The 26819-nt window shown below is 40.9% G+C and overlaps 2 protein-coding genes across 10 annotated transcripts in view; both read right to left on the bottom strand.

The window, feature by feature from the left end:
- LOC110529720 (protein bicaudal C homolog 1) overlaps window positions 1-14156 on the bottom strand; it is a 71823-nt gene extending 57667 nt beyond the window's left edge. For all 9 annotated transcript variants that reach the window (XM_021612186.2, XM_021612209.2, XM_021612216.2 and 6 more), the window contains exon 1: window positions 13738-14156. In XM_021612186.2, coding sequence (XP_021467861.1) covers window positions 13738-13930 — 193 coding nt within the window. In that variant the 5' untranslated portion in view covers window positions 13931-14156. The remainder of the gene's footprint in view (window positions 1-13737) is intronic.
- A 4685-nt stretch (window positions 14157-18841) lies between these two features.
- LOC110529711 (ubiquitin-conjugating enzyme E2 D4) lies at window positions 18842-22231 on the bottom strand. Its single transcript, XM_021612173.2, has 7 exons — window positions 21847-22231; window positions 20692-20755; window positions 20480-20511; window positions 20047-20124; window positions 19824-19929; window positions 19529-19622; window positions 18842-19262 (listed from the first exon to the last, which is right to left on the bottom strand). Exons 1-7 carry the CDS (start codon window positions 21868-21870, stop codon window positions 19217-19219), a joined length of 444 nt encoding a protein of 147 aa, XP_021467848.1. The 5' UTR covers window positions 21871-22231; the 3' UTR covers window positions 18842-19216.
- Between the last annotated feature and the right edge of the window lie 4588 nt (window positions 22232-26819).

Genomic DNA, 26819 nt, shown 5'->3' with positions numbered 1-26819 from the left:
CCAGGGGCAAACTACCTGCCCTCCAGGATACCTGCAACACCCAATGTCACAGGAAGGCAAAAAAGATCATCAAGGACAATAACCACCCGAGCCACTGCCTGTTCACCCCACTTCCATCCAGAAGGCGAGGTCAGTACAGGTGCATCAAAGCTGGGACAGAGAGGTAGAAGCTGTGTTTCAATCTCAAGGCCATCAGATTGTGGCACAGAGAGGCGGCTGCCTACCTACAGACTTGATATCATTGGCCACTTCAATAAATGGAACACCTGTCACTTTAATAATGGCACTTTAAGAATGTTTTCATATCTCACATTACTTATCTCATTTGTATATACTGCACTATCTATTCTATACCTGTTAGATACTGCTGCACTGTCGGATCTAGAAGCATAAGCATTTCGCTACATTCGCAATAACATCTGCTAACCATCTGTATGTGATCAATAAAATGTGATTTGATTATGTGTACAGAGCGAGAGATGATTACATTCCTCTTACCCTCCAAAACAAGTAAATGGTGTTGGAGCTGTAGAATGATGGCCTCATTCGACATATAATGAAATCAAAAACAAATTATCCTCTGTAGCGCCATACGGTCAGATGCCGAGCAGTTGCCATACCAGGCGGTGATGCAACCAATCAGGATCCTCTTAATGGTGCAGCTGTAGAATTTTGAGGATCTGGGGACCCTTGCCAAATCTTTTCAGTCTCCTGAGGGGGAAAAGGTGCTGTCGTGCCCTCTTCACAACTGTCTTGGTATGTTTGGACCATGATAGTTCGTTAGTGATGTGGACACCAAGGACCTTGAAATTCTCAACCCGCTCCACTTCAGCCACATCAACGTTAATAGGGGCCAGTTTGGCCCTCCTTTTCCTATAGTCCACGATCAGCTCCTTTGTCCTGCTCACATTGATGGAGAGGTTGATGTCCTGGCACCTCACTGCCAGGTGTCTGACCTCCTCCCTGTAGGCTGTCTCATCGTCCATCGGCATACCACAGTCATGTTCTCTGCAAACTTAATGATGGTGTTGGAGTCGTGCGTGGCCACGCAGTAGTGGGTGAACAGGGAGTACAGAAGGGAACTGAGCACGCAACCCAGAGGGGCGCCTCTGTTGAGGGTCAGCGTGGTGGATGTGCTGTTGCCTACCCTCACCACCTGGGAGTCCAGGATCCAGTTGCAGAGGGAGGTGTTCAGTCCCAGGGTCCTTAGTGCCCTCCAAGCTCATCACTATGGTGTTGAACGTTGAGCTGTAGTAAATGAACAGCATTCTTATGTAGGTGTTCCTTTTGTCCAGGTGGGAAAAGGCATTGTGGACTGCAATAGAAATTGTGTCATCTGTAGATCTGTTGGGGTGGTATGCAAATTGGAATGGGTCCAGGATTTCTGGGATGATGGTGTTGATGTGAGCCATGACCAGCCTTTCCAAGCATTTCATGGCAACAGATGTGAGTGCTATGGGGCAGTAGTCATTTAGACAGGTTACCTTGGCATTCTTGGGCACAGGGACTATGGTGGTCTGATTGAAACATGTAGGTATTGCAGACTGGGTCAGGGAGAGGTTGAAAATGTCAGTGAAGTCACTTGCCAGCTGGTTAGAGCATGCTCTGAGTACCGGTCCTGGTAATCCGTTTGGCCCTGCGGCCTTGTGAATGCTAAAGAAGTTAAAGGTCTTACTCATATCGACTATGGAGAAAGTTATCACACAGTCGTCCAGAACAGCTGGTGCTCTCATGCATAGTTCAGTGTTGCTTGTCTCGAAGTGAGCATAGAAGGCATTTCACTTGTCTGGTTGGCTTAAGTCACTGGGCAGCTCACGGCTTGGTTTCCCTTTGTAATCAGTGATAGTTTGCAAGCCCTGCCAATACGGATGAGAGTCAGAGCCAATGTAGTAGGATTCAATCTTAGTCCCGTATTGATGCTTTGCCTGTTTGATGGTTTGTCCGAGGGTGTAGTGGGATTTCTTATAAGCGTCCGATTAGTGTCCTGCTCCTTGAAAGCGGAAGCTTTAGCCTTTAGCTCATCGCGGATGTTGTCTGCAATCCATGGCTAGTGGTTGGGATATGTACTGTGTGTACAGTCACTGTGGGTATGACGTCGTCGATGCACTTATTAATAAAGCCAGTGTGGTATACTCCTCAATGCCATTGGATGAATCCCAGAACATATTCCAGTCTGTGCTAGCGAAAAAGTTCTGTAGCTTAGCATACGCTTCATCGAACCACTTCCTGTGATAAATAGACAGCTACGAAGAATATAGATGAAAACTCTCTCGTTAGATAGTGTGGTCTACAACTTATGATGAAGTATTCTAACTCAGGTGGGCAAAACCTCAAGACTTTATTAATATTAGAGATCACACTGCAGAACGGAGGGTAAAGGCCAATTATCGACTCAGCGACAGTCTTGCCAGGCATCTGGCTCTACGACCTCTGCAACGGCGTCTCCTCTGCATGCGAATGACCAAGATTTGGGCCTGGTCCGGGATGAGCAGTATATCCTTCGCGTACGACTTATTAAAGAAAATAAAATCCTTGTCCAGTTCGAGGTGAGTAATCGCTCTTCTGATGTCTAGAACCTTATTATGTACAAAAAAAGTTTAAAACAGCGCAAACAAATCTAAGGATGATGGTTGGAGTTTTTTGGAGCATGAAAAGTGAGGAAAACCCAAAGGCACCATCTAAATCACAATGCCTGGCGTGACAAATCCTGGTGGGGCAGCAGTAACAGAGTGACTTAAGCACAGAGCTCTTAGGACATTGGGGTGTAGACTCTAGAGCAAGGCTTTGGTACTCACAGTATGTTTATGGACATTAGAACTAAAGCAGAACACATAAAACTATCTTTGCTCTGACACAAACAGGAAAATATACTCTGACCAGTAATCACTGGTTTAAAACGGTAACCAGTAATCACTGGTTTAAAACGAGAAAAGAGAAGGACCGTTGTAAATTAATACAAGATAAATGCTTATGGTGGTTAAATTACCAACAGACAATATATCACAGAGACAAGGAAATCACTGTCAGCATATAAAGACAGAGGTGGAACTGCCTAAAGCTGTAGCCAAATTGTTTTTGTTTTGAACCGCTGTCCAAATTTCAGGTTTCCAAAATGTCTGTCCAAACACTCTTGCATGTACTTGTGAAAGTTAGCTGGCTTTAAGTCCTTAGACCAGCTGTGTGAAATAGCCCCTTAGGACAAGTCTGAATGAACTACTACCACTCCCAGATAGAATGGAGTGGAATATAGCGAGAGCAGGATGTTCTTACCATGTTTCTCCACCCACCAGATGCTCTCAAGCAGAACACTATGAGCGTCAGCACCTCTCAGCTGATTCAACATGGAAATGACAGTACACACAGGGGAGTCTTTAAAAAACACACACACACCATCTGCATGCATGCCCAAACCGCGCACGCACCACTTGAGTTATTGCTTAAGACAAGTTTGGTGAAATCATTCACCATTTAGAACTGTGCTGCACGCAATACTTTGCCTCTTGAATCTTGCCATCCCCATCAATCTCTCTGAGAAATGGTATGACAGTGGGCGGCATTAAGATTGATCTAGCTCTATAAGAGAGGACCACTGGAATGTTTAGACGATAAACAGAAGGATGTGTTTAACACTAACGATTTCTGCCAAAAACATTATTTTTCATTGACAAGCCTGTTTAAATAAATCAACTCTAAATGAGCAGGATGAAAGCTGTGATGTTTCCATCCAGTATATCACCTTCCAACAGACAAGTTGCTGGCAGCACTTGAGAAAACAGATACGGACAGAGCACTATTGAGTCTTCCTCTATGTGGTCCTCTGGCAAACCATCACACAGGTTAGCATCCATTAACTAAACTTCAGTTCCTGAGTAGCTCTCGACTCCCGCACTATCCACACAATCGTATCTAAATCAGTAAGGACGGAAGGACCCAGGAAGTAGTAGCTACAGCCAGACAAGTTGTCAACAACCTCCGGTCACTGCTGCTGGCCAAATGTTGGAGAGACTCAGAGAAAAACCATTACATCCATGGCCATGCCAATCTCTTTTAAGCCCTCCATATTTGTTATTTCGTCTGCTTTTGTGGGACCTCTTAAATTCGTAATCACTTATGCACTTTGTAAGAAAGGTAACAGCTGTTAGAAAGGCAACAGCTCAAACAACCCTTATTCTTGTGTTGCTGTCCAGAACACAGGCTGCTGTCATCTCCGAATGACTTCTTTCACAGGAGAAGAAGGCATGTGCAGTTGCCAGGCAACTGTGAAATAATAAATGAATAAACAAACTCCCAGATGTGTAATGTTGCAGTGGAGTTGACAGACTGCCAGTACTGGGCCCGTATTCACAAAGCGCCTCAGGGTAGGAATGCTAATCTAGGATCTGTCCATACCATCTTACTCATTATGATCTAAAAGGCAAAACTGATCCTAGAACAGTACTCCTACTCTGAGATGATTTGTGGATACGGCCCTAGAAAATAAAATATGATACAGAAAGCTTACACAACTCACAATCCATAAAACACTAGACAGTTTAAGACATACCACATAAACAGTTAAGTATAAAACACACTTAACACATTGGTCCTTTTTCTAACTAAAAATACAAGTCAAATAACAAACAAATAGGAGACCCAGACAAACTAATTTACAACCACTGAGTCAGTCTAGTCTGTTGGTTTAATTGCTAAGTAGAGGCATTAGAATGAGGTGCAGGAATGATGCTTTATCACATTGCGGGCGACTACCCATCTCCCCCCATTGGTGAATTGGGGGTGAGTTGTTGCAAACTTGCCAGAAACATTTCACAACCTAAGCATTCCCCTTGTACCTGGTATGTAGCGTAAGCACCTACTCCAGAGGGGCTGGAGAAGTCGGTTTCACTAAAACAGACAGAGACATAGTACCCTAAACACAGCTAATAGCCGACAGTAGATTTCATATACCAAATTCACTCACATAAATAACCAGCTTTCATTACACTTTTTTTGTGTTTGTTATCTGAATGTGTGGGAATTCATTCCTTGATGACTTTGACGAACGGCATCCACAGTCCACACAGACACATCCAAATCAACAAAGTAACTCAATTAGGGCCTTTTTGAAATGACCACCGTTCAGCCCTCTCCATCAAACTAAACATAACGTTTCTGTTCCCTTTCTTTCCTTTTTCCTTGATCCCATTGAATAATATTCTAGCAACAGCCAGGACCAGGTCCACCAACCAAGAGCACTCTCTCCAATCAGGGCATGTGGAGAAAAAGCAGATTGTACTAAATGTTGAATGAAGTGAAAGAACAACTAACCACGAAGCGAGGTCCTTTTAAGATAAACACAGCACTCAAAGGGGAGAGAGTGGTAGTTCAAAAAAAGTACAATTATAGCAGCCGCAAACCAGCCAGAATGTAAATCTGCACTTTAAAGGTGCAGAAGAAAAAGAGCTCTAAGTGAAGTAAAAAAATATTATAAAAAAAAAAAGTATTAATTTCACAGTTTCAGAAGCAGAGAAATGGGTCAGAGAGCTCGAGTCAAGTCGGACCGTTGAAACATGATTCCAGGTTTTATTTTCGAGTAATGACATGCAGGTTTTTCCACAAGAAAATACCTCAATTATATTAGAGCTCCTGAACACTTCATCATGCTTGGGATAAAGGAATTCAATGTGTAAGCAAAGTTCAATATAATTGTTAAATTGTATCAGCATGTTTCAGAAAAGGTTGGAAGAGAGAGGAGCTACAGTATACAGAGAGAGGAGCTACAGTATACAGAGAGAGGAGCTACAGTATACAGAAAGGAGAGCTACAGTATACAGAGAGGAGAGTTAGAGGATACATAGAGGGGAGCTACAGTATACAGAGAGGGGAGCTACAGTATACAGAGAGGGGAGCTACAGTATACAGAGAGGAGAGCTAGAGGATGCAGAGAGGAGAACTACAGTATACAGAGAGGAGAGCTAGAGGATACAGAGAGGAGAGCTACAGTATACAGAGAGGAGAACTACAGTATACAGAGAGGAGAGCTAGAGGATACAGAGAGGAGAGCTAGAGGATACAGAGAGAGGAGTTACAGTATACAGAGAGGAGAGCTACAGTATACAGAGGAGAGCTACAGTATACAGAGAGGAGAGCTACAGTATACAGAGAGGAGAGCTACAGTATACAGAGAGGAGAGATGGAGGACACAGAGAGAGGAGCTACAGTATACAGAGAGGGGAGCTACAGTATACAGAGAGGGGAGCTACAGTATACAGAGAGGGGAGCTACAGTATACAGAGAGGGGAGCTACAGTATACAGAGAGGAGAGCTACAGTATACAGAGAGGAGAGCTAGAGGATACAGAGAGGAGAGCTACAGGATACAGAGAGGAGAGCTACAGGATACAGAGAGGAGAGCTACAGGATACAGAGAGGGGAGCTACAGGACACAGAGAGGGGAGCTACAGGACACAGAGAGGGGAGCTACAGGACACAGAGAGGGGAGCTACAGTATACAGAGAGGGGAGCTACAGTATACAGAGAGGAGAGCTACAGTATACAGAGAGACGGAGCTACAGTATACAGAGAGGAGAGCTAGAGGATACAGAGAGGAGAGCTACAGGATACAGAGAGGAGAGCTACAGGATACAGAGAGGGGAGCTACAGGACACAGAGAGGGGAGCTACAGGACACAGAGAGGGGAGCTACAGTATACAGAGAGGAGAGCTACAGTATACAGAGAGGGGAGCTACAGTATACAGAGAGGGGAGCTACAGTATACAGAGAGGAGAGCTACAGTATACAGAGAGGGGAGCTACAGTATACAGAGAGGAGAGCTAGAGGATACAGAGAGGAGAGCTACAGTATACAGAGAGGAGAGCTACAGTATACAGAGAGGAGAGATAGAGGATACAGAGAGAGGAGCTACAGTATACAGAGAGGAGAGCTACAGTATACAGAGAGGAGAGATAGAGGATACAGAGAGAGGAGCTACAGTATACAGAGAGGAGAGCTACAGTATACAGAGAGGAGAGATAGAGGATACAGAGAGAGGAGCTACAGTATACAAAAGGCACAAACACTTTATCACATACTGTTTTGGCATAATGTATGCTTGCCATGATGTTGAGGAGCAGAGTATAGAGTGATGTTAAAGCTCCAATTGAAAAAAACATTTGAGTAACATTATACCGAAGTATATTCAGGTTTACACCACATACTTTACATACTTTGAGCTCCCCCATGATGAGTCCCTGTAATGTCCTCAGTAAACACCACTTAAAACAACCCATTAGTTTAATAGTATGACTATGGACTGTGGATATGAACCCTTTCAAGGTCTAACAGTATGTGGTTCTGGAGGTTGAAACAGTCCTGTGTTCTCCTACAGTAGAGAGTGGTGGCTGCAGCACATTCCCCCACACAACACTCACTTCCTGTCTGAAGCTCTTACTCAGCACCCAGGAGGAAGACGAGGATGGGGGCCTATACCCATACACTATTTCAGGACAGAATGTGGACGTGCCGCAGAGAGAAGACCCTTTTTCTGCTTTTTGACCCAGTTTGTGCTTCTTTCCATACAGGATCAGTTTTACATTGCCTTCAATGTACTCAGTTCCATCCCTACTGGGGGACAGAGTGTATAATGTTGGAAGGCATAGCCTACTTGGTGACATTGTACGGTTAGCAAATGCCGTTTGTTTAGGATGCATGAGAATACTGAAGTAAACCTGTAGGCTACAAGGTAGCAGCAAATCTGCACGTTTACCATTTGTTTTCGAGGAGCGCTTTTATTCCTCAAGGCTAAGATACAGCTACCCAATAATTGTCAGGTAGAGGTTTTGTGGGGGGAAACAAAATTTTACAATGAAGAAAATGATTTAATTACAGAGGGGGGGGGGGGGGGGGGGGGTGTAATTAGTCAGCTAACATACAGTCTGTATACTGTAGGCCACCAGAAGTCTATACAAAGATTTCACTTAACTTCAAATTAACAATAAAATGTTGTTAGGAAAAAGGTAACCCCAATAAACAAAGGCCAATTGAGAGTCTCCAAAACACATGCCAAATACACGTTTACCTTGCTTGTAACTATGGAAACTACACATACATGGACATATTCACACACATTTGATTTGGAATATATGACTAAGAGGAAATGTTTTCCCACACTTTAGTTAATAAAAAAAATAATTTTAATGAGATTGGTAGTTTATGTGGCCAGAGAACCATAAAGAAGTTTACACTTAATTCAAGTTTTCCTCCTGCACCAACAATACACAAGAACTTGAGGTATGCAGACAGTTACTGAGATATTTTTTGCAAACATTTACAGACTTAAAATCATTAACTGACTTAAAACTGGTTATCCATTGACTGCCAATTCAAGACATTTCAATTTGACCATGTCATTTAATTTAGAAGTAGGGCACCAAAACAAATTGTGATAATCTGCAACGGAGGCAATGCACGGGGGGGCTTGTATTAGCATTTCTATTCAGCTCATTATTTCCATATTGCTCCAGAAAGGAACTGTGCTAAACAAAGTGAGTGTTAGTGGATATAGCCTTCTAATGTGGTGATGCACGGTGGAGTCATCATGACGTTTCTAATGTACAACAACCCTTTTCTCCTCCAACTTCAAATCTTACACATTTTCTTCAGCTCAAAGCCTCAAAAACAAACGGCAGGGGAAACAGACAAAACAGAGGACACTGTAAAAGCCATTGTATCCTCAGCCCCACTTATAGTACACGTCATAGGAGATAATGTGTCTGATAGTAAAAACAGACCTTTGACCGATAGAACAGATCTGTGTGAGTGTTGGCGAATATTGACATACAGTTGAAGATGGAAGTTTACATACAGTACACCTTAGCCAAATACATTTAAACTCAGTTTTCACAATTCCTGACATTTAACCCTAGTAAAAATTCCCTGTCTTAGGTCAGTTAGAATCACCACTTTATTTTAAGAATGTGAAATGTCAGAATAATAGTAGAGGGAATTATTTATTTCAGCTTTCATTTCTTTCATCACATTCTCAGTGGGTCAGAAGTTTACATACACTCAATTAGTATTTGGTAGAATTGCCTTTAAATTGTTTAACTTGGGTCAAACGTTTTGGGTAGCCTTCCACAAGCTTCCCACAATAAGTTGGGTGAATTTTGGCCCATTCCTCCTGACAGAGCTGGTGTAACTGAGTCAGGTTTGTAGGCCTACTTGCTCGCAAATGCTTTTTCAGTTCTGCCCACAAATTTTCTATAGGATTGAGGTCAGGGCTTTGTGATGGCCACTCCAATACCTTGACTTTGTTGTCCTTAAGCCATTTTGCCACAACTTTGGAAGTATGCTTGGGACCATTGTCCATTTGGAAGACCCATTTGCGACCAAGCTTTAACTTCAATTGTCTTGAGATGTTGCTTCAAAAAAATCCACATAATTTTCCACCCTCATGATGCCATCTATTCTGTGAAGTGCACCAGTCCCTCCTGCAGCAAAGCACCCCCACAACATGATGATGCTCCCCCCCCCCCCCACCCCGTGATTCACGGTTGGGATGGTGTTCCTCAGCTTGCAAGCCTCCCCCTTTTTCCTCCAAACATAACGATGGTCATTATGGCCAAACAGTTCTATTTTTGTTTCATTAGACCAGAGGACATTTCTCCAAAAAGTACAATCTTTGTCCCCATGGGCAGTTGCAAACCGTAGCCTGGCTTTTTTATGGCGGTTTTGGAGCAGTGGCTTCTTCCTTGCTGAGCGGCCTTTCAGGTTATGTCGATATAGGACTCATTTTACTGTGGATACAGATACTTTTGTACCCGTTTCCTCCAGCATCTTCACAAGGTCCTTTGCTGTTGTTCTGGGATTGATTTGCACTTTTTGCAGAAAAGTACATTCATCTCAAGGAGACAGAACGCATCTCCTTCCTGAGTGGTATGACGGCTGCGTGGTCCCATGGTATTTATACTTGAACGGGGTACCTTCAGGCGTTGGGAATTGCTCCCAAGGATGAAACAGACTTGTGGAGGTCTACAAAAATAATTCTGATGTCTTGGCTGTTTTCTTTTGATTTTCCCATGATGTCAAGTGAAGAGACACTGAGATTGAAGGTAGGCCTTGAAATACATCCACAGGTACACCTCCAATTGACTCAAATTATGTCAATTAGCCTATCAGAAGCTTCTAAAGCCATGACATAATTTTCTGTTATTTTCCAAGCTGTTTAAAAGGCACAGTCAACTTAGTGTATGTAAACGTCTGACCAACTGGAATGGTGATACTGTGAATTATAAGTGAAATATTCTGTCTGTAAACAATTGTTGGAAAATGACTTGTGTCATGCACAAAGTAATGTCCTAACCGACTTGCCAAAACTATAGTTTGCTAACAAGACATTTGTGGAGTGGTTGAAAAACAAGTTTTAATGACTCCAACCTAAGTGTATGTAAACTTCCGACTTCAACTGTGCATGGGAAAGAGATGCTCATCTGTCATACTGTATATTTCAACACCATCCGGATATTGGCTTAATGGATTTTATAGGGAGGCTTGGAAAGAAGTCACACTTCAATGCAAGCCAAGAGGAGGCCTACATTTGGCTATTCAGATAGGACTCATTACTTCACTAAATAAAAGCTTACACACTTTCCTAACAGGTGTTTTTTCACTCTAAATGAAGTCTTCCAAAACTTTTCCTCAATAGTGGAAGTTGAGATGGGAGGAAATGTTATTTGAAGCACCTTTTAACATTAGCAAGGCTTTATGCAGGACTTTTCCCTTTTGCATAAAGCAGGTTACACAAGTTTCCAAGCATTGGAGGCCAGAGATACAGTCACAGCTGATAAAACCTGGAGTGAAAATATACTGAAGTTCCCACACAATGATTTAACTATAGGCCAAACTCTGGGCTGTATCCACTTCAGGACACCGAGTCCCACATCAACAAAGTCCTCTCCTCCAATGAAAACAGATTTTACAGCGCTGACGGTAACACGCAATGACCAATCAAAGCATCCTAAACAGGCTTGGAGTTAAATATACGGTATATTGGTTAATTATGCATTAAAAAAAACAACTACACAAGGATGCTCTTAAGACTGAAGACTGATGAAGACTGAATGTCTTAAAAAATGTCTGCAAGCCCTATGGGATAGAGTACGTCCTTCAACTCTTCCAGAATAGAGAAAGTCGATTTAAAAAAAAAAGTCTAATGCTGTTTCATGGTTGAGGTTGAACGATCACTCACTCTGAACCACTGGGAGAATCTTCCAATTGGCTCATTCATCCCCCCTCCGCTCCCTTGTAACTATTCGCCAGGTCATTGCTGTAAATGAGAATGTGTTCTCAGGCAACCTACCTGGTAAAATAAGGGTTCAATTAAATTGAATCTCAATTGGATTTCCTTAATTCCGCATGTCATATACTCCCTCCTCTCCTCACATCCTTTTGAAAAAGGTAAAAGGTAAATCGAGGAGGCGAGGAAAGGAAATGTGGAAATAAATGCGCTTGTAGGAAATTGGACTCTCCTTCTCCACTAGAATGTCATTAGGCTAATGACGTTTAAAGAACTGGAATCTCCAAGTACCTGTGTAAAGTGGTATAGAATATTGAGCTAGTTGAGCTAGACATTTTATAGATAAAATGATAAACGTACCCTTTTATTAAATGTGTGCATGCATTTCTCATCTGAGAAAACAACAGTTGTTTCAAAGGGGGTGTGGGGGATTTCAAAACTCTTCCGTGGTAGGATACACCTGAGCATCTTCCCCCGGAAGAGGCAATTGAGGGAGAGGAGCAAACTCCTCTGTTCCTCTATTAATGAATTGACACTCTCCTTGATGGCCACCACTTATAGGTTTACCGGGTCACGGAGGAACTCAAGGAGAGAACAGACTTTTGCCCAATTGAGAAAGGCCAACGACTGACCACAGACGAAACAAATAGTAATATTCACTTCATGCCACAGGCTGAATGTTAACATGGAGAAATCCTGCCATGATCATAGAAACTACTAGAAAACAACATGTTAAAGAGATGGTCACTGCCACACACGCGCAGGCACACACACACACAGTATGTGCAGAAGACTTCAGTTTAGGGACAGCCTCTGGTTAAGTTGTTTTCCTGGAAAAGGAAGGGATGACATGGAGCTTTAAGGACTGTAGAGTAGCACAGCAGCAACGGGGCCACAACCATGAGGAGCTGGAAGTGTGGGTGAAAGAGAGAAAGACAGACAGAAAACCTATAACAGTTTTTTCTTCAACTTCAACTACAGAGCAGATTTGATAAATGTGCGCCAATTAAACAGGCATTTTTATAATAATGTCCACCCACACAGATCTGGATTATCTTGGGCATACACAGAGGAGAAGTTCGGAACAACATTCATCGGAGGTTAACTTATTATAATCAAAAGAGTACTGTAATGAAAGGAAAGATTATCAAGGGAGAGTAGATCAATCAGTAGCCCACTGAGTAGATATCCAACAGGATGAGAAAGAAGCGTCAAGAGAGACAAAGACATGGGTTGTCTCCTGTCAAGCTGAATAGGAAACCCATTGTTTTGCATGATATCTCAGCTTCCATTGGTTGTTTTCATTGGGTTCATTATCTCCTGTTGTTAATGTTCCCTGTATGGCCTTGTTGGGCTGTTTCTCCAGCTGATGGCAACTCATGGTCTTCCTGTGGGATTGATAGTCTTCAGTTACATAACGCTGGTTTCTTCTTCTACAAGATGCGTTTTGCAATAACTGATGAGAATCTCACCCTTTACATTCCAAGGGACTTATGTCAGTCGTTTGACTATTCACAGACATGACGGTGACAGAGATTGTGCTGGAGTAGCTACGAATGGGAATACAACTTTATCACCATCTGGAAAACAGTGGATGCAAATACGCTTTGTATCTCAGACAGATCATTGACTATAGGTTTGTACAGTACTGCGCATACAGACTACATGAGATATAGACAAAATAGTATTCTTAAACACTTTTAATTAGGTTACATAACCATAAACAACGTGGGCTTTTGCATCGTTATAGGTTACCAATGACCAGGAAATATTTTCAGGATAGTTTGGTTTCATCGATAGAAGTGTTTTCAGCTATTGAGGTATCAGAACGTAAAACTTCAGCGATGACCATAACACGTGCTCATAGCGACTCCTATTGGTCGAGTCGTGTTCATGCTTCTCAACTGCTGACCATGGCACAAACATTATAGATGCAGGTGAGGTGACCGAGACTTCAGTCAGAATTGAATGACTAGTTTTGAATAAACAATTGTACCGTGTCTAACGTTTGTTTTAATTAATGTAATATTGAGGCAACTTTCTATAGAAGACTATGCCCATTCTAGAAAAATACATGCCATTGATTACATCTCAATACCAACCGAGCAGAGGGAACCACAATGTGTCATTTGCTTTCGGTGATCAAAAGAAACTACAAAGAAATGTTTAAAATTATGGCCAAAATTCCTGGAACCGTACAGTCTCCGAAGACATCAAAAACAAGTAAACGAGCGACAAAGTAACATCAGGCCTACACATTCCCGGACAAGGCAGACACAAAATATAGACAAATAATGATAATGGCAAAAAAACTGCAAATACCATATGAAGGGGGAAAATTTGTGTTTGGAAGCATACAGTTGGCATAGTTCCCATTTCCATAACAAAGGAATGTTTTAAAATGTAGTCAAAGTTTTAAAATGTAGCAACACAGAGCACCATATGCCTGTTTCTTTTCTTTAGGCCTACCTAATAACATGATTTCCAGTTTCTTGCGGTCCACTCGAAATCTCTCCTCCGTCCACTCCGGGTCTGGTAAGGCATGGGGTCCGCTCAAGTCATCCTCGGAGCCGGCGACCGGGGAGTCGGTACTGCGCTCGCTGTTCGAGCCCTGGTCGGACTGTTGCAAGTATCCGCTCAAAGAGTCGCACTGAGCAGCCATTGCGCTGCGCAGAAACGTTTCCAGTGGCCACTGCGTTTCGAACTAATTGTAAACTACCAAGTTGTGGATTGTAAAAGCTACTTCCCTACATTTATCACTTCGAGATTGTGTTCAGACTCATTGTTGCGCAGTGACTTATTCCTCGACCATTTCCTCGAGCCCCCTCTGATGTCCTCATAGAGTACCGCTCTAAAAATAGTCTGGTCTACAGTTTATTTTCTGAGTCTAGAGCACAAGTAAAAGTTTCACGTGTCAGGCACAACTCGAAGACGTGGGACTCCTCCCAAATGTAGTTTATTGCATTCCTTCCCATCATTTGTCCAAATGAACCCTTTTCAGATCATCACTATTGACTATCATGTATGAAAAGCATAGGCAGTGGTGGAAAAAGTACCCAATTGTCATACTTGAGTAAAGGTAATGTTCCCTGATAGGAAATTACTCAAGTAAAAGTGAAAGTCAACTAGTAAAATACTACTTGAGTAAAATTCTAAAGTATTTGGTTTTAAATATACTTAATATTTCTTATATTAACCAAACGGCACAATTTTCTTGTTTTTTTTATTCATGGGTATCCAGGGTCACACCAACAAATAGTTTTTTTCGCTCATCAATCTACACACAATACCCCATAATGACAAAGCAACAAAAAAAAATCCACATTTATTAAAAATTTAAAACGGTCATGTCACATTTACATACACTACCGGTCAAAAGTTTTAGAACACCTACTCATTCAAGGGTTTTTCTTTTCTTTTTACTATTTTCTACATTGTAGAATAAAAGTGAAGACATCACAACTATGAAATAACACATATGGAATCATGTAGTAACCAAAAAAGTGTTAAACAAATACAAAATTATTTTATATTTGAAATTCTTCAAATAGCCTTGATGACAGCTTTGGACACTCTTGGCATTCTCTCAACCAGCTTCACCTGGAATGCTTTTCCAAAAGTCTTGAAGGAGTTCCCACATATGCTGGCTGCTTTTCCTTCACTCTGCGGTCCGACTCATCCCAAACCATCTCAATTGGGTTGAGGTCGGGGGATTGTAGAGGTCAGGTCACCTCATGCAGCACTCCATCATTATCCTTCTTGGTAAAATAGCTTTTACACAGCCTAGAGGTGTGTTGGGTCATTGTCCTGTTGAAAAACAAATGATAGTCCCACTAAGCCCAAGCCAGATGGGATGGCGTATTGCTGCAGAATGCTGTGGTAGCCATGCTAGTTAAGTGTGCCTTGAATTCTAAATAAATGACAGACAGTGTCACCAGAAAAGCACCCCCACGCCATAACACCTCCTCCTCCATGCTTTACGGTGGGAAATACACATGCAGAGATAGTCTGTTCACCAACACCTCGTCTCACAAAGACATGGTGGTTGGAACCAAAAATCTCCAATTTGGACTCCTGAACAAAGGACAAATTTCAACCAGTCTACTGTCCATTGCTCATGTTTCTTGGCCCAAGCTAGTCTCTTCTTATTGTCGTGGTTTCTTTGCAGCAATTCGACCATGAGGGCCTGATTCACACAGTCTCCTCTGAACAGTTGATGTTGAGATGTGTCTGTTACTTGAACTCTGTGAAGCATTGATTTGGGCTGCAATTTCTGAGGCTGGTAAATCTAATGAATGTATCCTCTGCAGCAGAGGTAACGCTGGGTCTTCCATTCCTGTGGCGGTCCTCATGAGAGCCAATTTTATCATAGCACTTGATGGTTTTTGCAATTGCATTTGAAGAAACGTTCAAAGTTATTGACATTTTCTGTATTGACTGACCTTCATGTCTTAAAGCAATGATGGACTGTCATTTCTCTTTGCTTATTTGAGCTGTTCTTAATATATATTTTGATTTGTTTAAAACTTTTTTGGTTACTACATGATTCCATATGTGTTATTTCATAGTTTTGATGTATTCACAATTATCCTACATTGTAGAAAATAGTAAAAATAAAGAAAAACCCTTGAATGAGTAGGTGTGTCCAAACTTTTGACCGGTACTGACCCTTTACTCAGTATTTAGTTGAAGCACCTTTGGCAGCAATTACAGCCTTGATTCTTCTTGGGTATGATGCTACAAGCTTTGCACACCTGTATTTGGGGAGTTTCTCCCATTCTTCTCTGCAGGTCTTCTCAAGCTTTGTCAGGTTGGCTGGGGAACGTCGCTGCACAGCTATTTTCAGGTCTCTCCAGAGATGTTTGATCGGTCCAGGCTCTGGCTCGGCCACTCAAGGACATTCAAATCAAATCAAATTGTATTTGTCACATGTGCCAGTGAAATGCATACTTACAAGCCCTTAACCAACAATGCTTTAAGAAGTTAAGAAAAAATTTGTTAAGTCAAATTAAATAGAAAATAAAAGTAACAAATAATTAAACAGCAGCAGCAAAATAGCATTAGCGAGGCTATATAAAAGGGGTACCAGTACAGAGTCAATGTGCGGCGGCACTAGTTAGTCGAGGTAATTGAGGTAATATGTACATGTAGGTAGAGTTAAAGTGACCATGCATAGATAATAAACAGAGTAGCAGCAGTGTAAAAGAGGACTCTGGGTAGCCCTTAAATTAGCTTTTCAGGAGTCTTATGGTTTGGGGTTAGAAGCTGTTAAGAAGCCTTTTGGACCTAGACTTGGTGCTCCAGTACCGCTTGACATGCAGTAGCAGAAAAAACAGTCTATGATTAGGGTGGCTGGAGTCTTTGACAATTTTTCAGACTTGTCCCGAAGCCACTCCTGCGTTGTCTTGGCTGTGTGTTTAGGGTCATTGTCCTGTTGGAAGGTGAACCTTCACCCCAGTCTGAGGACCTGCGTGCTCTGGAGCAGGTTTTCATCAAGGATCGCAATGTACTTTGCTCCTTTCAACTTTCCCTCGATCCTGACTAGTCTGTAAAACATCCCCACAGCATGCTGTTGCCACTACCACCACGATTCACTGTAGGGATGGTGCCAGGTTTCCTCCAGACGTAACACTTGGCATTCAGGCTAAAGAGTTCAATCTTGGCTTCATCAGACCAGAGAATCTGGTTTCTCCTGGTTTGAGTCCTTTAGGTGCCTTTTGGCAAACTCCAAGTGGGCTGTCATGTGCCTTATACAGAGAAGTGCCTTCGGGTCTGGCCACTCTCCCTTAAAGGCCTGATTGGTGGAGTGCTGCAGAGATGGTTGTCCTTCTGGAAGGTTCTCCCAGTCTCCACAGAGGAACTCTGGAGCTCTGTCAGAGTGACCATTGGGTTCTTGGTCACCTCCCTGACCAAGGCCCTTCTCCCGATTGCTCATTTTGGCCAGGCAGCCAGCTCTAGGGTGAGTTTTGGTGGTTCCAACCTTCTTCCATTTAAGAATGATGGAAGCCACCGTGTTCTTGGGAACCTTACATTTTTTGGTACCCTTCCCCATTGATGTGCCTCGGCACAATCCTGTCTCGGCGCTCTACGGACAATTCCTTCCTGGCTTGGTTTTTGCTCTGACATCCACTGTCAACTGTGGAACCTTATATAGACAGGTGCGTGCCGTTCCAAATCATATCCAATCAGTTGAATTTACCACAGGTGGACTCCAATCACATTGTAGAAACATCTCAAGGATGATCAATGGAAACAGGATGCTCCCGAGATCAATTTCAAGTCTCATAGCAAAGGGTCTGAATACTTATGTAAATAAGGTATCGTTCTTTTATTTGTAATACATTTGCAAACATGCCTATAAGCCTGTTTTCAATTTGTCATTATGGGGTATTGGGTGTAGATTGAGGAAAATAAATAAATACATTTTAGAATTAGGCTGTAACAATGTAACAAAATGTGTGGAAAGTCAAGGGGTCTGAATACTTTCCAAATGCACTGTAGGTAGGTTTATTTTATTAATTTGACTAGGTTTAATACATTTACTTAAGTTCATTACTTTGTGTATTTTATTTATGACTCAATTCCATGTCACTCTATGGCACCGATGAGATACAGTAAATTAACCGTATTGTAAGAGAATGGCCAGAGGAAGCATTTGAGTTCTAAGAAACAATACAGTAACAACAAAACTACACAATGGCCCAACACCACCCCACAAGAACCACTTCTGTAAGAGTTGATACACTGAGATAAAATGGAGAATTTCAGTTTAGACAGTTGCGTTGCCTCCGTGAAATTTAAACATTTAGTCAATATGCTTCCTCTCATTTATATGTAGGGCTACAGCGCTATTCCACAGCATACATACAAGGAGACTGAACAAATATTATGCATCTCTTATCATTAGGCTTTAATTCAGATGTTGAAATTCATAGGGTCAACTTTAATCCTTACGTAGGACTAGAGTGGTTTAGAGTGGTTGTCTAGATGGATACAGCTTTGGTCAAAATGGAATTTTAGTAGGATAATTAATGTAGAAAGTTACTTCACGTAGCAGGTGTGGAGAATTACTTTGAAGGAAAAGGATTACATTTAGCCAAAATACCAACCCCCCCCAAAAAAATCTGCTTTTGACGTCAATTTGACAAAAGCCCTATTCCATCTAGACATCCCATCTGAAAAGTCAGAACGCACTGTCATAATTAAACCTGAGTAGCTGAAATGTGTATATATATATATATATATATATATATATATATATATATATATATATTTTAAATGCTATTAACTGTGGAGTTATAGATTTGGGAAAAACAAGGTAACTATGTAATCCATTTGCGTAACCTGCCAGATTATAGCCCTAATTCGAATTTGCATTCAACTGAGCCATGTTCCTGTGTAGTAGGTGAGAAGAGGTAAATGCTGTCATCTAGTGGTGAAATACAAAATGACATGGGAAGAATTTCTGAATTCTACTGCCCTAATCAAAAAAAATCCTAGCCCAAACCACCAGGCACTTGTGCAGATCTAAAATAAATAGGTCTCCCTAGAATAACAATAAAGACAGGATCTATTTTTTTTGTTTAACTTTTTAATGCAAAATAATAAAAATAGATTCAGTATAGCTTTATACTACACAATAAAAATCTCTAAAAGGAGAAAAAAAAACTATAAGATGGAGGGGGTGGAGTCATAATTGGTCTGTTTTTTGTATGGGTCATCTCAGAAATAACTCAATAATAAGTTATATAACATTGGGAACGTCAAACAAAAGGAAAATAATGACTTCATAGCATAAAAGCAGTTAATTTGGGGATAGAAAGTGCTTCCCATATACAACACTTCTTCTTGAACCAGTGTGGATGAGGGGTGGCAACAGTACTGTTTTCAGAAGTGTCCATGAAGTTAATTTGCTTAAACCTCTTCCGTTGTCTCAAACTTCAGTCCTTTACATTGCATACTTTTGAGTCCAATCTCTTGCTAATCTGTTGTACCTGTAAAAACAAAATAAAATGTAAACCAGGTTTAACAAAGACTTAGAGCCATTTACAGCCAAATCTTACATTCAGCCAGTCTGTTTTAAGCAGCCATATCATTATACAGTAGATATAGTATTCTTGGAGGAGTATGTACTTTCAGAAGAGATGTTTATTCTATAATTGACTACATGCTGTACACATGAAAGGAATGTCATGTTCATATATTTTTCCTGCTAAAAGAAGAATGGTGTGCATGTGTGTGAGAGAGCGTGTAAACTTACTTTTCTTTGTCCTGCTTGTAGATGTGTGCTATGTCTGGGACTAGGGGGTCATCTGGGTTTGGGTCACATAGCAAAGAGCATATGGACAATAAAACTGGAAGAACAAAAAGGCAGGGATAACCAGGATGAGTTTATTTCGCAATTACACCAGCAATAATAGTCATTATCAATATTGTCAAGCTTAACAGTTGGAGAACAAATCAGGCATTTTTCAACTAACTTTCATGAGGGTACAAAAGACACACAGAAAAACAAGTTGGTTTACAAACCACACATGTAAGCCAGTTTGTCTTACCTTTTGAAACTGTAAGTGCTGGGGACCACTGTGACCTCAGGATGTCCAGACAGATGCTACCATTACTGTTTATGTTTGGGTGATAGATTTTTGTTGTGAAGGCTACCTATGGAAAGAAAATACATGGAGAAAAAGAAAGTCAGGCATACATACTGCATGTGGTTTAGGGTACTCGACACCTAGGGGAATATTGTGTAACAGGAGCTGAAGAGGTGTTTCTAACCTTTGGTGGTTTGAAGGGATAGTCTGTTGGGAAGTGGATGGTGAGGAAGAACACTCCTCCCTGATATGGGCTGTCAGTCTAAAAGAGGGGTGAAAGGTTCCTTGTTAAAACAGTGCTGTGAACCGTAAAGTGACACCCAATACTCCATAGAATGTTAAAGCCCACAGTCAGCCTCCCTTTACTTGTCATTGTTTACAGTAACAGAAGTGTGATGGGGGTTTACTGGAGGTGACACACATCCAAGCAACTCTGTTATAGTAGGCTATATAGTAAGACAAGGAGACTAACACGTGTTCCTTTGGTGCAAGAAGGTTGAGCTTATAACAATGGGACCAAAGCAGAATAAATAGCTTCCATCAGAAATCAACACAATATTGACACACCGTTGTCTACTAAAGATTTAGAAACAATGAGAATTTAGAAAAGGGCTTACAGGTCCCATGATTGTGGCTTGCCAATGAAACACTGTAAAAGAAAGAAGAGACATTAGATCACATCAAATCATATAATTATAGACAATAATAAAATACAAAATGGCACCAAAAGGAATTAATCGACTGAGGTCAATACCCCTTCATTTCCATATGCATCAAATTGTATTTCTGCATTAATTAAGGTGGCCACAAAAGCTGTAGTGAAACATACAGTCCTCTCCAACTGGTCCAGCTGAGCATTGAGCAGGAGGGTCCCTTTGCAAGTCATGTAGCTCCTGTAAAATAAAATTAAATGTAGCACAATGAATTATGCACAGGGGGAAAATGCCATACATATAGTGCATTGTCTACCCAACAATGTTAGCTGCTTTGACAAGTCAGTCTTGTGGTCTATATGGCTTTATACGAATTCAAGTAGCTAGCTAGGTGACATGTTGTGCTGTATGTTTTACATGGTGTAATGTTTATTGACAGCTGCTGCTTTCTTGGCCAGATCTCCCTTGCAAAAGAGACGCCGTGTCTCAATGTTTTTTTCCTGGTTAAATAAGTAAACAACAAGGTACCTAGCTAGCTACATATATAACTAGGAATTGACCCCCATATATCCATAATTTAGCTACTGCTGAATTTCATAAATTATATAAAGGCGCATTAACGTTAATGTTCTGTTGAAATATACAATGAAAGTAAAACAAGTAAAGATAGCTACAATAGCCCACTCGTGGTGATGAGGATTCCAGAAGCGTTTTTATTCATTGACAGACAGGAATAACCAGAACATCAACATAACTAGCTTACAAGTTCGAGTAGCTAACAGACCAGTTGGTTAGCTAATTTACGAGTATCTAACTAGCTACTGTAACTAGCTAGTTATGGCGTTGATACAATTCACTTACCTAGCTAACGTTACACCGATAACTAGTTAACTTAGTTAGCTAACGTTATTGATTGACTGATGATTATGCTGGTAGGCCAACAGGTGTAATTAACGTTACTAATATTAGCAAGCTTTGATTTGCCAGCCTGACAAGGTAAAACATTAACAGTTAGCTAACGTTTTATTGTCATTATTGCTGCGATTAAAATTTTGTATTTCGTTGGTGCGGAATAACGGACAAGTTAAACCATTGTTGACAAAGTAGCCAATGGTTTAGGTAGCTAGCGAACGTTACATAGCTACGCAGCTAACGTCCAAAGCTAAAATGAGCTAGCTATAGTGTGCTATCGTGGAATTTTGTGACAAAGCTAACGTCCAAAGCTAAAATGAGCTAGCTAGCTATAGTATGCTATCGTGGAATTTTGTGACAGGACATCGACCAACCGTTTATGAACATGACGACGTTATGCAATTAATGGACACACTCACCTTCTGTATTCTTTTCAAAGCCATGTCAGCCCTCCTGAGTTAGGTGTATGGTGTTAACAGTGAAAGCTGTCAGTTGTATGCCTGTATCTCTGCCCAGCTCACCAAAATTTGTTTCTAGAAATTTGCGATTTCTTTTGTTTCCGCTTTTTGTTGGTTTTGACTAGAGAGGATACGGCTTTTGTCAGATTTGACTTTTCGTAACAGGTTAGGAGACCATGTTACGCAGCAGGTTTGGGGAATTAACGTATGCGGTTATGATAATTACATCAAGGTTACGAAATTGGTTAGCTAAAATCCCCCAAATGTTTACTTTTGACGTTAATTTGATAAAATCTGTATCCCTTCTAACCATGACCCTTTTGGCGAGGACTCAAACTACTGTGCATTCTGGGGATTTGAGTTTTTACGTTGAACATCGGCCTGTTAAAGTGACAGTACACTCAAAGATTACGATAATAAATGGTTTATCTGTGGCACATTGCTAATATCTCGTGGACAGATGCACGTAACAGAAATTAAAGGGATAGCTACCAAAATGGTTGGTTTCCTTACCCTGTAACCAGTCAATGGACAAGGCATGACCAAATATTTTTATAACTAAACCAAGATAGACCACAGCCTGTCATTTCAAATGAGAATAAATTAGCCTACTGTGTAATGTGTGCTTGTGCAATAACTCAATTTGCCTTTCCACGCCTTTTAAACAACGCAATTGGAAATTTTAACAAAGGGTAAAGTCTACAAAACGTAATCCACTGTTCGTAACACTGTTCGTAACAGTAACAGTTTCATCAATGAGAAAATTTGCAGAATGTCGGCCATAATCCATTTTGTTCCATCTTCTCCCACTGTCTGCCACTGGTCTTCCTCTCACTACCATATTTTGTAGTGAGTTGAAAAGACAAGCGGACGCTTCACATTTATACATTCAGTGAAATATCTGTCTCATTGTTCTGTGGTATGACAGCAATCTATGCTTTAGTTTAGTTTCGCTGGGACTGTTTCCAAATGCTAACGTTTTGTTCAAATCATCTACAAGTTACTTTGTTGACTTTTGCTTCACAATCAATTTGAAATACTTTCGGATGATTTGGACATGACGTGAACAATGCTAATATCGAATACCAAATAGCCAATCATATTTATTAATGCACCATCAACCTACTGGGGTGATGCTTTTCCACACAACTAGATACAATGATATTCTCATAGATTTTTCCTAACTGAGCTAGCCTACTACATTAGATCTCTGCATTTGTAAGCATCAATCAAATAAGGCATGTTTAGTATTCTAAAACTATGTCTGGTTGTTGTCTAGCAGTAATTCTGATATTGTTGCACTAGTTTGGGCAGTGTTCTGTATTGAACCACCAGATGGCTCTAATGTTCTTGACTGCGTGACCACTGAACTGTGGATCATCCTCTAAAAAACATAGACATCTTAAATAAAAGTACATAAGTGCATAAGGGGTGGGGGCGTCTAAACTGACAGATGGAATTGTTTAAGATGGTCATACTATGGATCATTTAACTATTTGATTTGTAATTTTAAGACCCCTTTAGGTATAGAAAAAATACATATAAGAAAATGATTTGATAAATTATTGAATTTGGCCTTTACTACCATAGCCCACAGAAATGCACTTAATAACACAATTATAAATTGCAAAAAAATACAAAAAAAGTATAACTCATAAGAAACAAGGTTTTGAAGTGTTTGTCCTATATCTAGGAAATATAAGAAAGCTCAGGATATATACAGTGCCTTGCGAAAGTATTCGGCCCCCTTGAACTTTGCGACCTTTTGCCACATTTCAGGCTTCAAACATAAAGATATAAAACTGTATTTTTTTTGTGAAGAATCAACAACAAGTGGGACACAATCATGAAGTGGAACGACATTTATTGGATATTTCAAACTTTTTTAACAAATCAAAAACTGAAAAATTGGGCGTGCAAAATTATTCAGCCCCCTTAAGTTAATACTTTGTAGCGCCACCTTTTGCTGCGATTACAGCTGTAAGTCGCTTGGGGTATGTCTCTATCAGTTTTGCACATCGAGAGACTGAATTTTTTTCCCATTCCTCCTTGCAAAACAGCTTGAGCTCAGTGAGGTTGGATGGAGAGCATCTGTGAACAGCAGTTTTCAGTTCTTTCCACAGATTCTCGATTGGATTCAGGTCTGGACTTTGACTTGGCCATTCTAACACCTGGATATGTTTATTTTTGAACCATTCCATTGTAGATTTTGCTTTATGTTTTGGATCATTGTCTTGTTGGAAGACAAATCTCCGTCCCAGTCTCAGGTCTTTTGCAGACTCCATCAGGTTTTCTTCCAGAATGGTCCTGTATTTGGCTGGATATCTTTAAGAAATGGCTTTCTTCTTGCCACTCTTCCATAAAGGCCAGATTTGTGCAATATACGACTGATTGTTGTCCTATGGACAGAGTCTCCCACCTCAGCTGTAGATCTCTGCAGTTCATCCAGAGTGATCATGGGCCTCTTGGCTGCATCTCTGATCAGTCTTCTCCTTGTATGAGCTGAAAGTTTAGAGGGACGGCCAGGTCTTGGTAGATTTGCAGTGGTCTGATACTCCTTCCATTTCAATATTATCACTTGCACAGTGCTCCTTGGGATGTTTAAAGCTTGGGAAATCTTTTTGTATCCAAATCCGGCTTTAAACTTCTTCACAACAGTATCTTGGACCTGCCTGGTGTGTTCCTTGTTCTTCATGATGCTCTCTGCGCTTTTAACGGACCTCTGAGACTATCACAGTGCAGGTGCATTCATACAGAGACTTGATTACACACAGGTGGATTGTATTTATCATCATTAGTCATTTAGGTCAACATTGGATCATTCAGAGATCCTCACTGAACTTCTGGAGAGAGTTTGCTGCACTGAAAGTAAAGGGGCTGAATAATTTTGCACGCCCAATTTTTCAGTTTTTGATTTGTTAAAAAAGTTTGAAATATCCAATAAATGTCGTTCCACTTCATGATTGTGTCCCACTTGTTGTTGATTCTTCACAAAAAAATACAGTTTTATATCTTTATGTTTGAAGCCTGAAATGTGGCAAAAGGTCGCAAAGTTCAAGGGGGCCGAATACTTTCGCAAGGCACTTTATTATAGATATATATATATATATGTATATATATTTTCAGACATATTTAACCCCTTTTTTTGTTGGCACAAAACTACCTCCATATGTCCATAATGTTTTTAAACCAGTACCTTCAGACAAGTCCCGTGACACATATTCGTTTGTAGCTCAAACGGACTTCAGACGAGTCCCGTGGGGCTTATGGAAGTCATGAATCAAAATAGAGAAGATCACCGTGTTCGTGAGAGTCTCATCTTTCTATATAGTGCCATGTTAGTTACGGACATTTTCCTGAGAAGACCGATTTTCAGGTGTCTCCTGGTCTGACAAACAGTGCTGTAGCTCTGCAACTTTCCACTGCAGATAGGGAAGGTTGCATAGGTGGATGCGCTGGATTGAGATGCAGCCCATGCAAAAAAACTGAAATCTCTATCTCAGACTGGCAAATGTTATTATGTTACATAGATTGAAGCACGGGTACATCAATATTAATAAGGGGAAGGTAATCCAAAACTAACTGAAAGTAATCAGATTATGTTACTGAGTTTGGGTAATCCAAATGTTACTTTACGGATTACAATTTTGGACAGGAACTGTAACTTGTTACATTTATAAAGTAACCTACCGAACCTAGGTCTTGGTGCAGCACATGTGGATGTGTGAAACTCACTCCTCATTCTGAAGTGCCACCAAATAGCTAACTTTTTGATGTCGCCGACTGGTAAGACGCTTTGTGAGGGCGTTTACATGTGCTAGCAAGGCAGAGGTCCTGGGTTCGAGCCTCGGTGTGAGCCTCGTCAGGAGGATGTGGTACTTGCTAAGCAAGCAGCGTGATGTCTGTTACATTGACACGTGGGGAAGAAGAAGGCACATATTATACTTGCAGGGTTTTCTCACGGGATGGGCTCCAGTTCTTAGAAGGGACCTAAGGGGCCCTTGGTTGACCCGGCCTGACTTTCTAGTGAATTCTACTGATAAGGTGTTCAATATAGGGAGATCCCCGGTGACATCCAGTCAATACTGCATAGAGGCAGTGCTTGACTTGGACAGGAGCTCACCGGAACTGAGTACAGGCACCTCAAATAGATATGGAATTATGGGAGAGGGAGAAAGGGTTATAGAAAACTATTCTGCTTGATGAAAGGAGAAGCCCCTTGATATGTTTGTAGACTAACTGTTGGTGGTAGATTGCCAGGTCTAGGTATTCTGTGTTAACTGCATGTATTAAAATGAACATTTATAGTAACTTGCTATCCTGAGAGGACATGTACCATAAACATTTCTATTGAAAAGTAGTAGTGGATTTATACACGCCAACGAATGTATCATATGGATTGAGAGTCTTCAGGGACCAAGACTCGGTGCCACAAAAAAAACAGCGTATCAGATACTTCTGTTTTTTCAAAATAAATGATGAGCATAAATGTTCAGCCTTTGAAAAAATATGTTCAAATATTAAAACTGATTCGATGTAAGGTGAGGTTGAGGAGAAATATGAAAGTGAGATGGAAGAACCGGATTTGGGTTGGGATGAGAGTGACACATGAGTCTTGAAGCTCATTTCTTTGCAAATCCTTTGCGCTCTGACAGTGGTGTGCCACCCAGCCAACGATGATGCATCAAATGAGGTTGTTAATCATTTCTAGATATTCAAGACTGAGTATAATGCATTATTTTACCACAGCAGTAAACAGGACTTGAAGACAAAAAAAGAGTTTGGACACAGTGTCACCTAAACCTGAAAGATATACATACTGTGCATGCATAATGAAGTGAAGGAAGATGTTTTGTAGGCTACAGATGAGAATATCATTATTAGCTTTATGACATTGGCCATCCAATTAATGGCCTAAATGCTAATCAGATATC

This window comes from Oncorhynchus mykiss, chromosome 1, assembly GCF_013265735.2.
Source record: "Oncorhynchus mykiss isolate Arlee chromosome 1, USDA_OmykA_1.1, whole genome shotgun sequence".
Lineage (NCBI taxonomy): Eukaryota > Metazoa > Chordata > Actinopteri > Salmoniformes > Salmonidae > Oncorhynchus > Oncorhynchus mykiss.
This window is presented reverse-complemented; position numbering and strand designations above follow the sequence as displayed.

Coding starts and splice junctions, on each gene's coding strand:
- LOC110529711 (XM_021612173.2), bottom strand. CDS start 21,870: ATGGCTTTGAAAAGAATACAGAAG. Junction 20,512..20,691: donor TGGACCAGTTGGAGAGGACT/GTATGTTTCACT, acceptor TTTCTTTTACAG/TGTTTCATTGGCAAGCCACA. Junction 19,623..19,823: donor AGCACTTACAGTTTCAAAAG/GTAAGACAAACT, acceptor TTGTTCTTCCAG/TTTTATTGTCCATATGCTCT.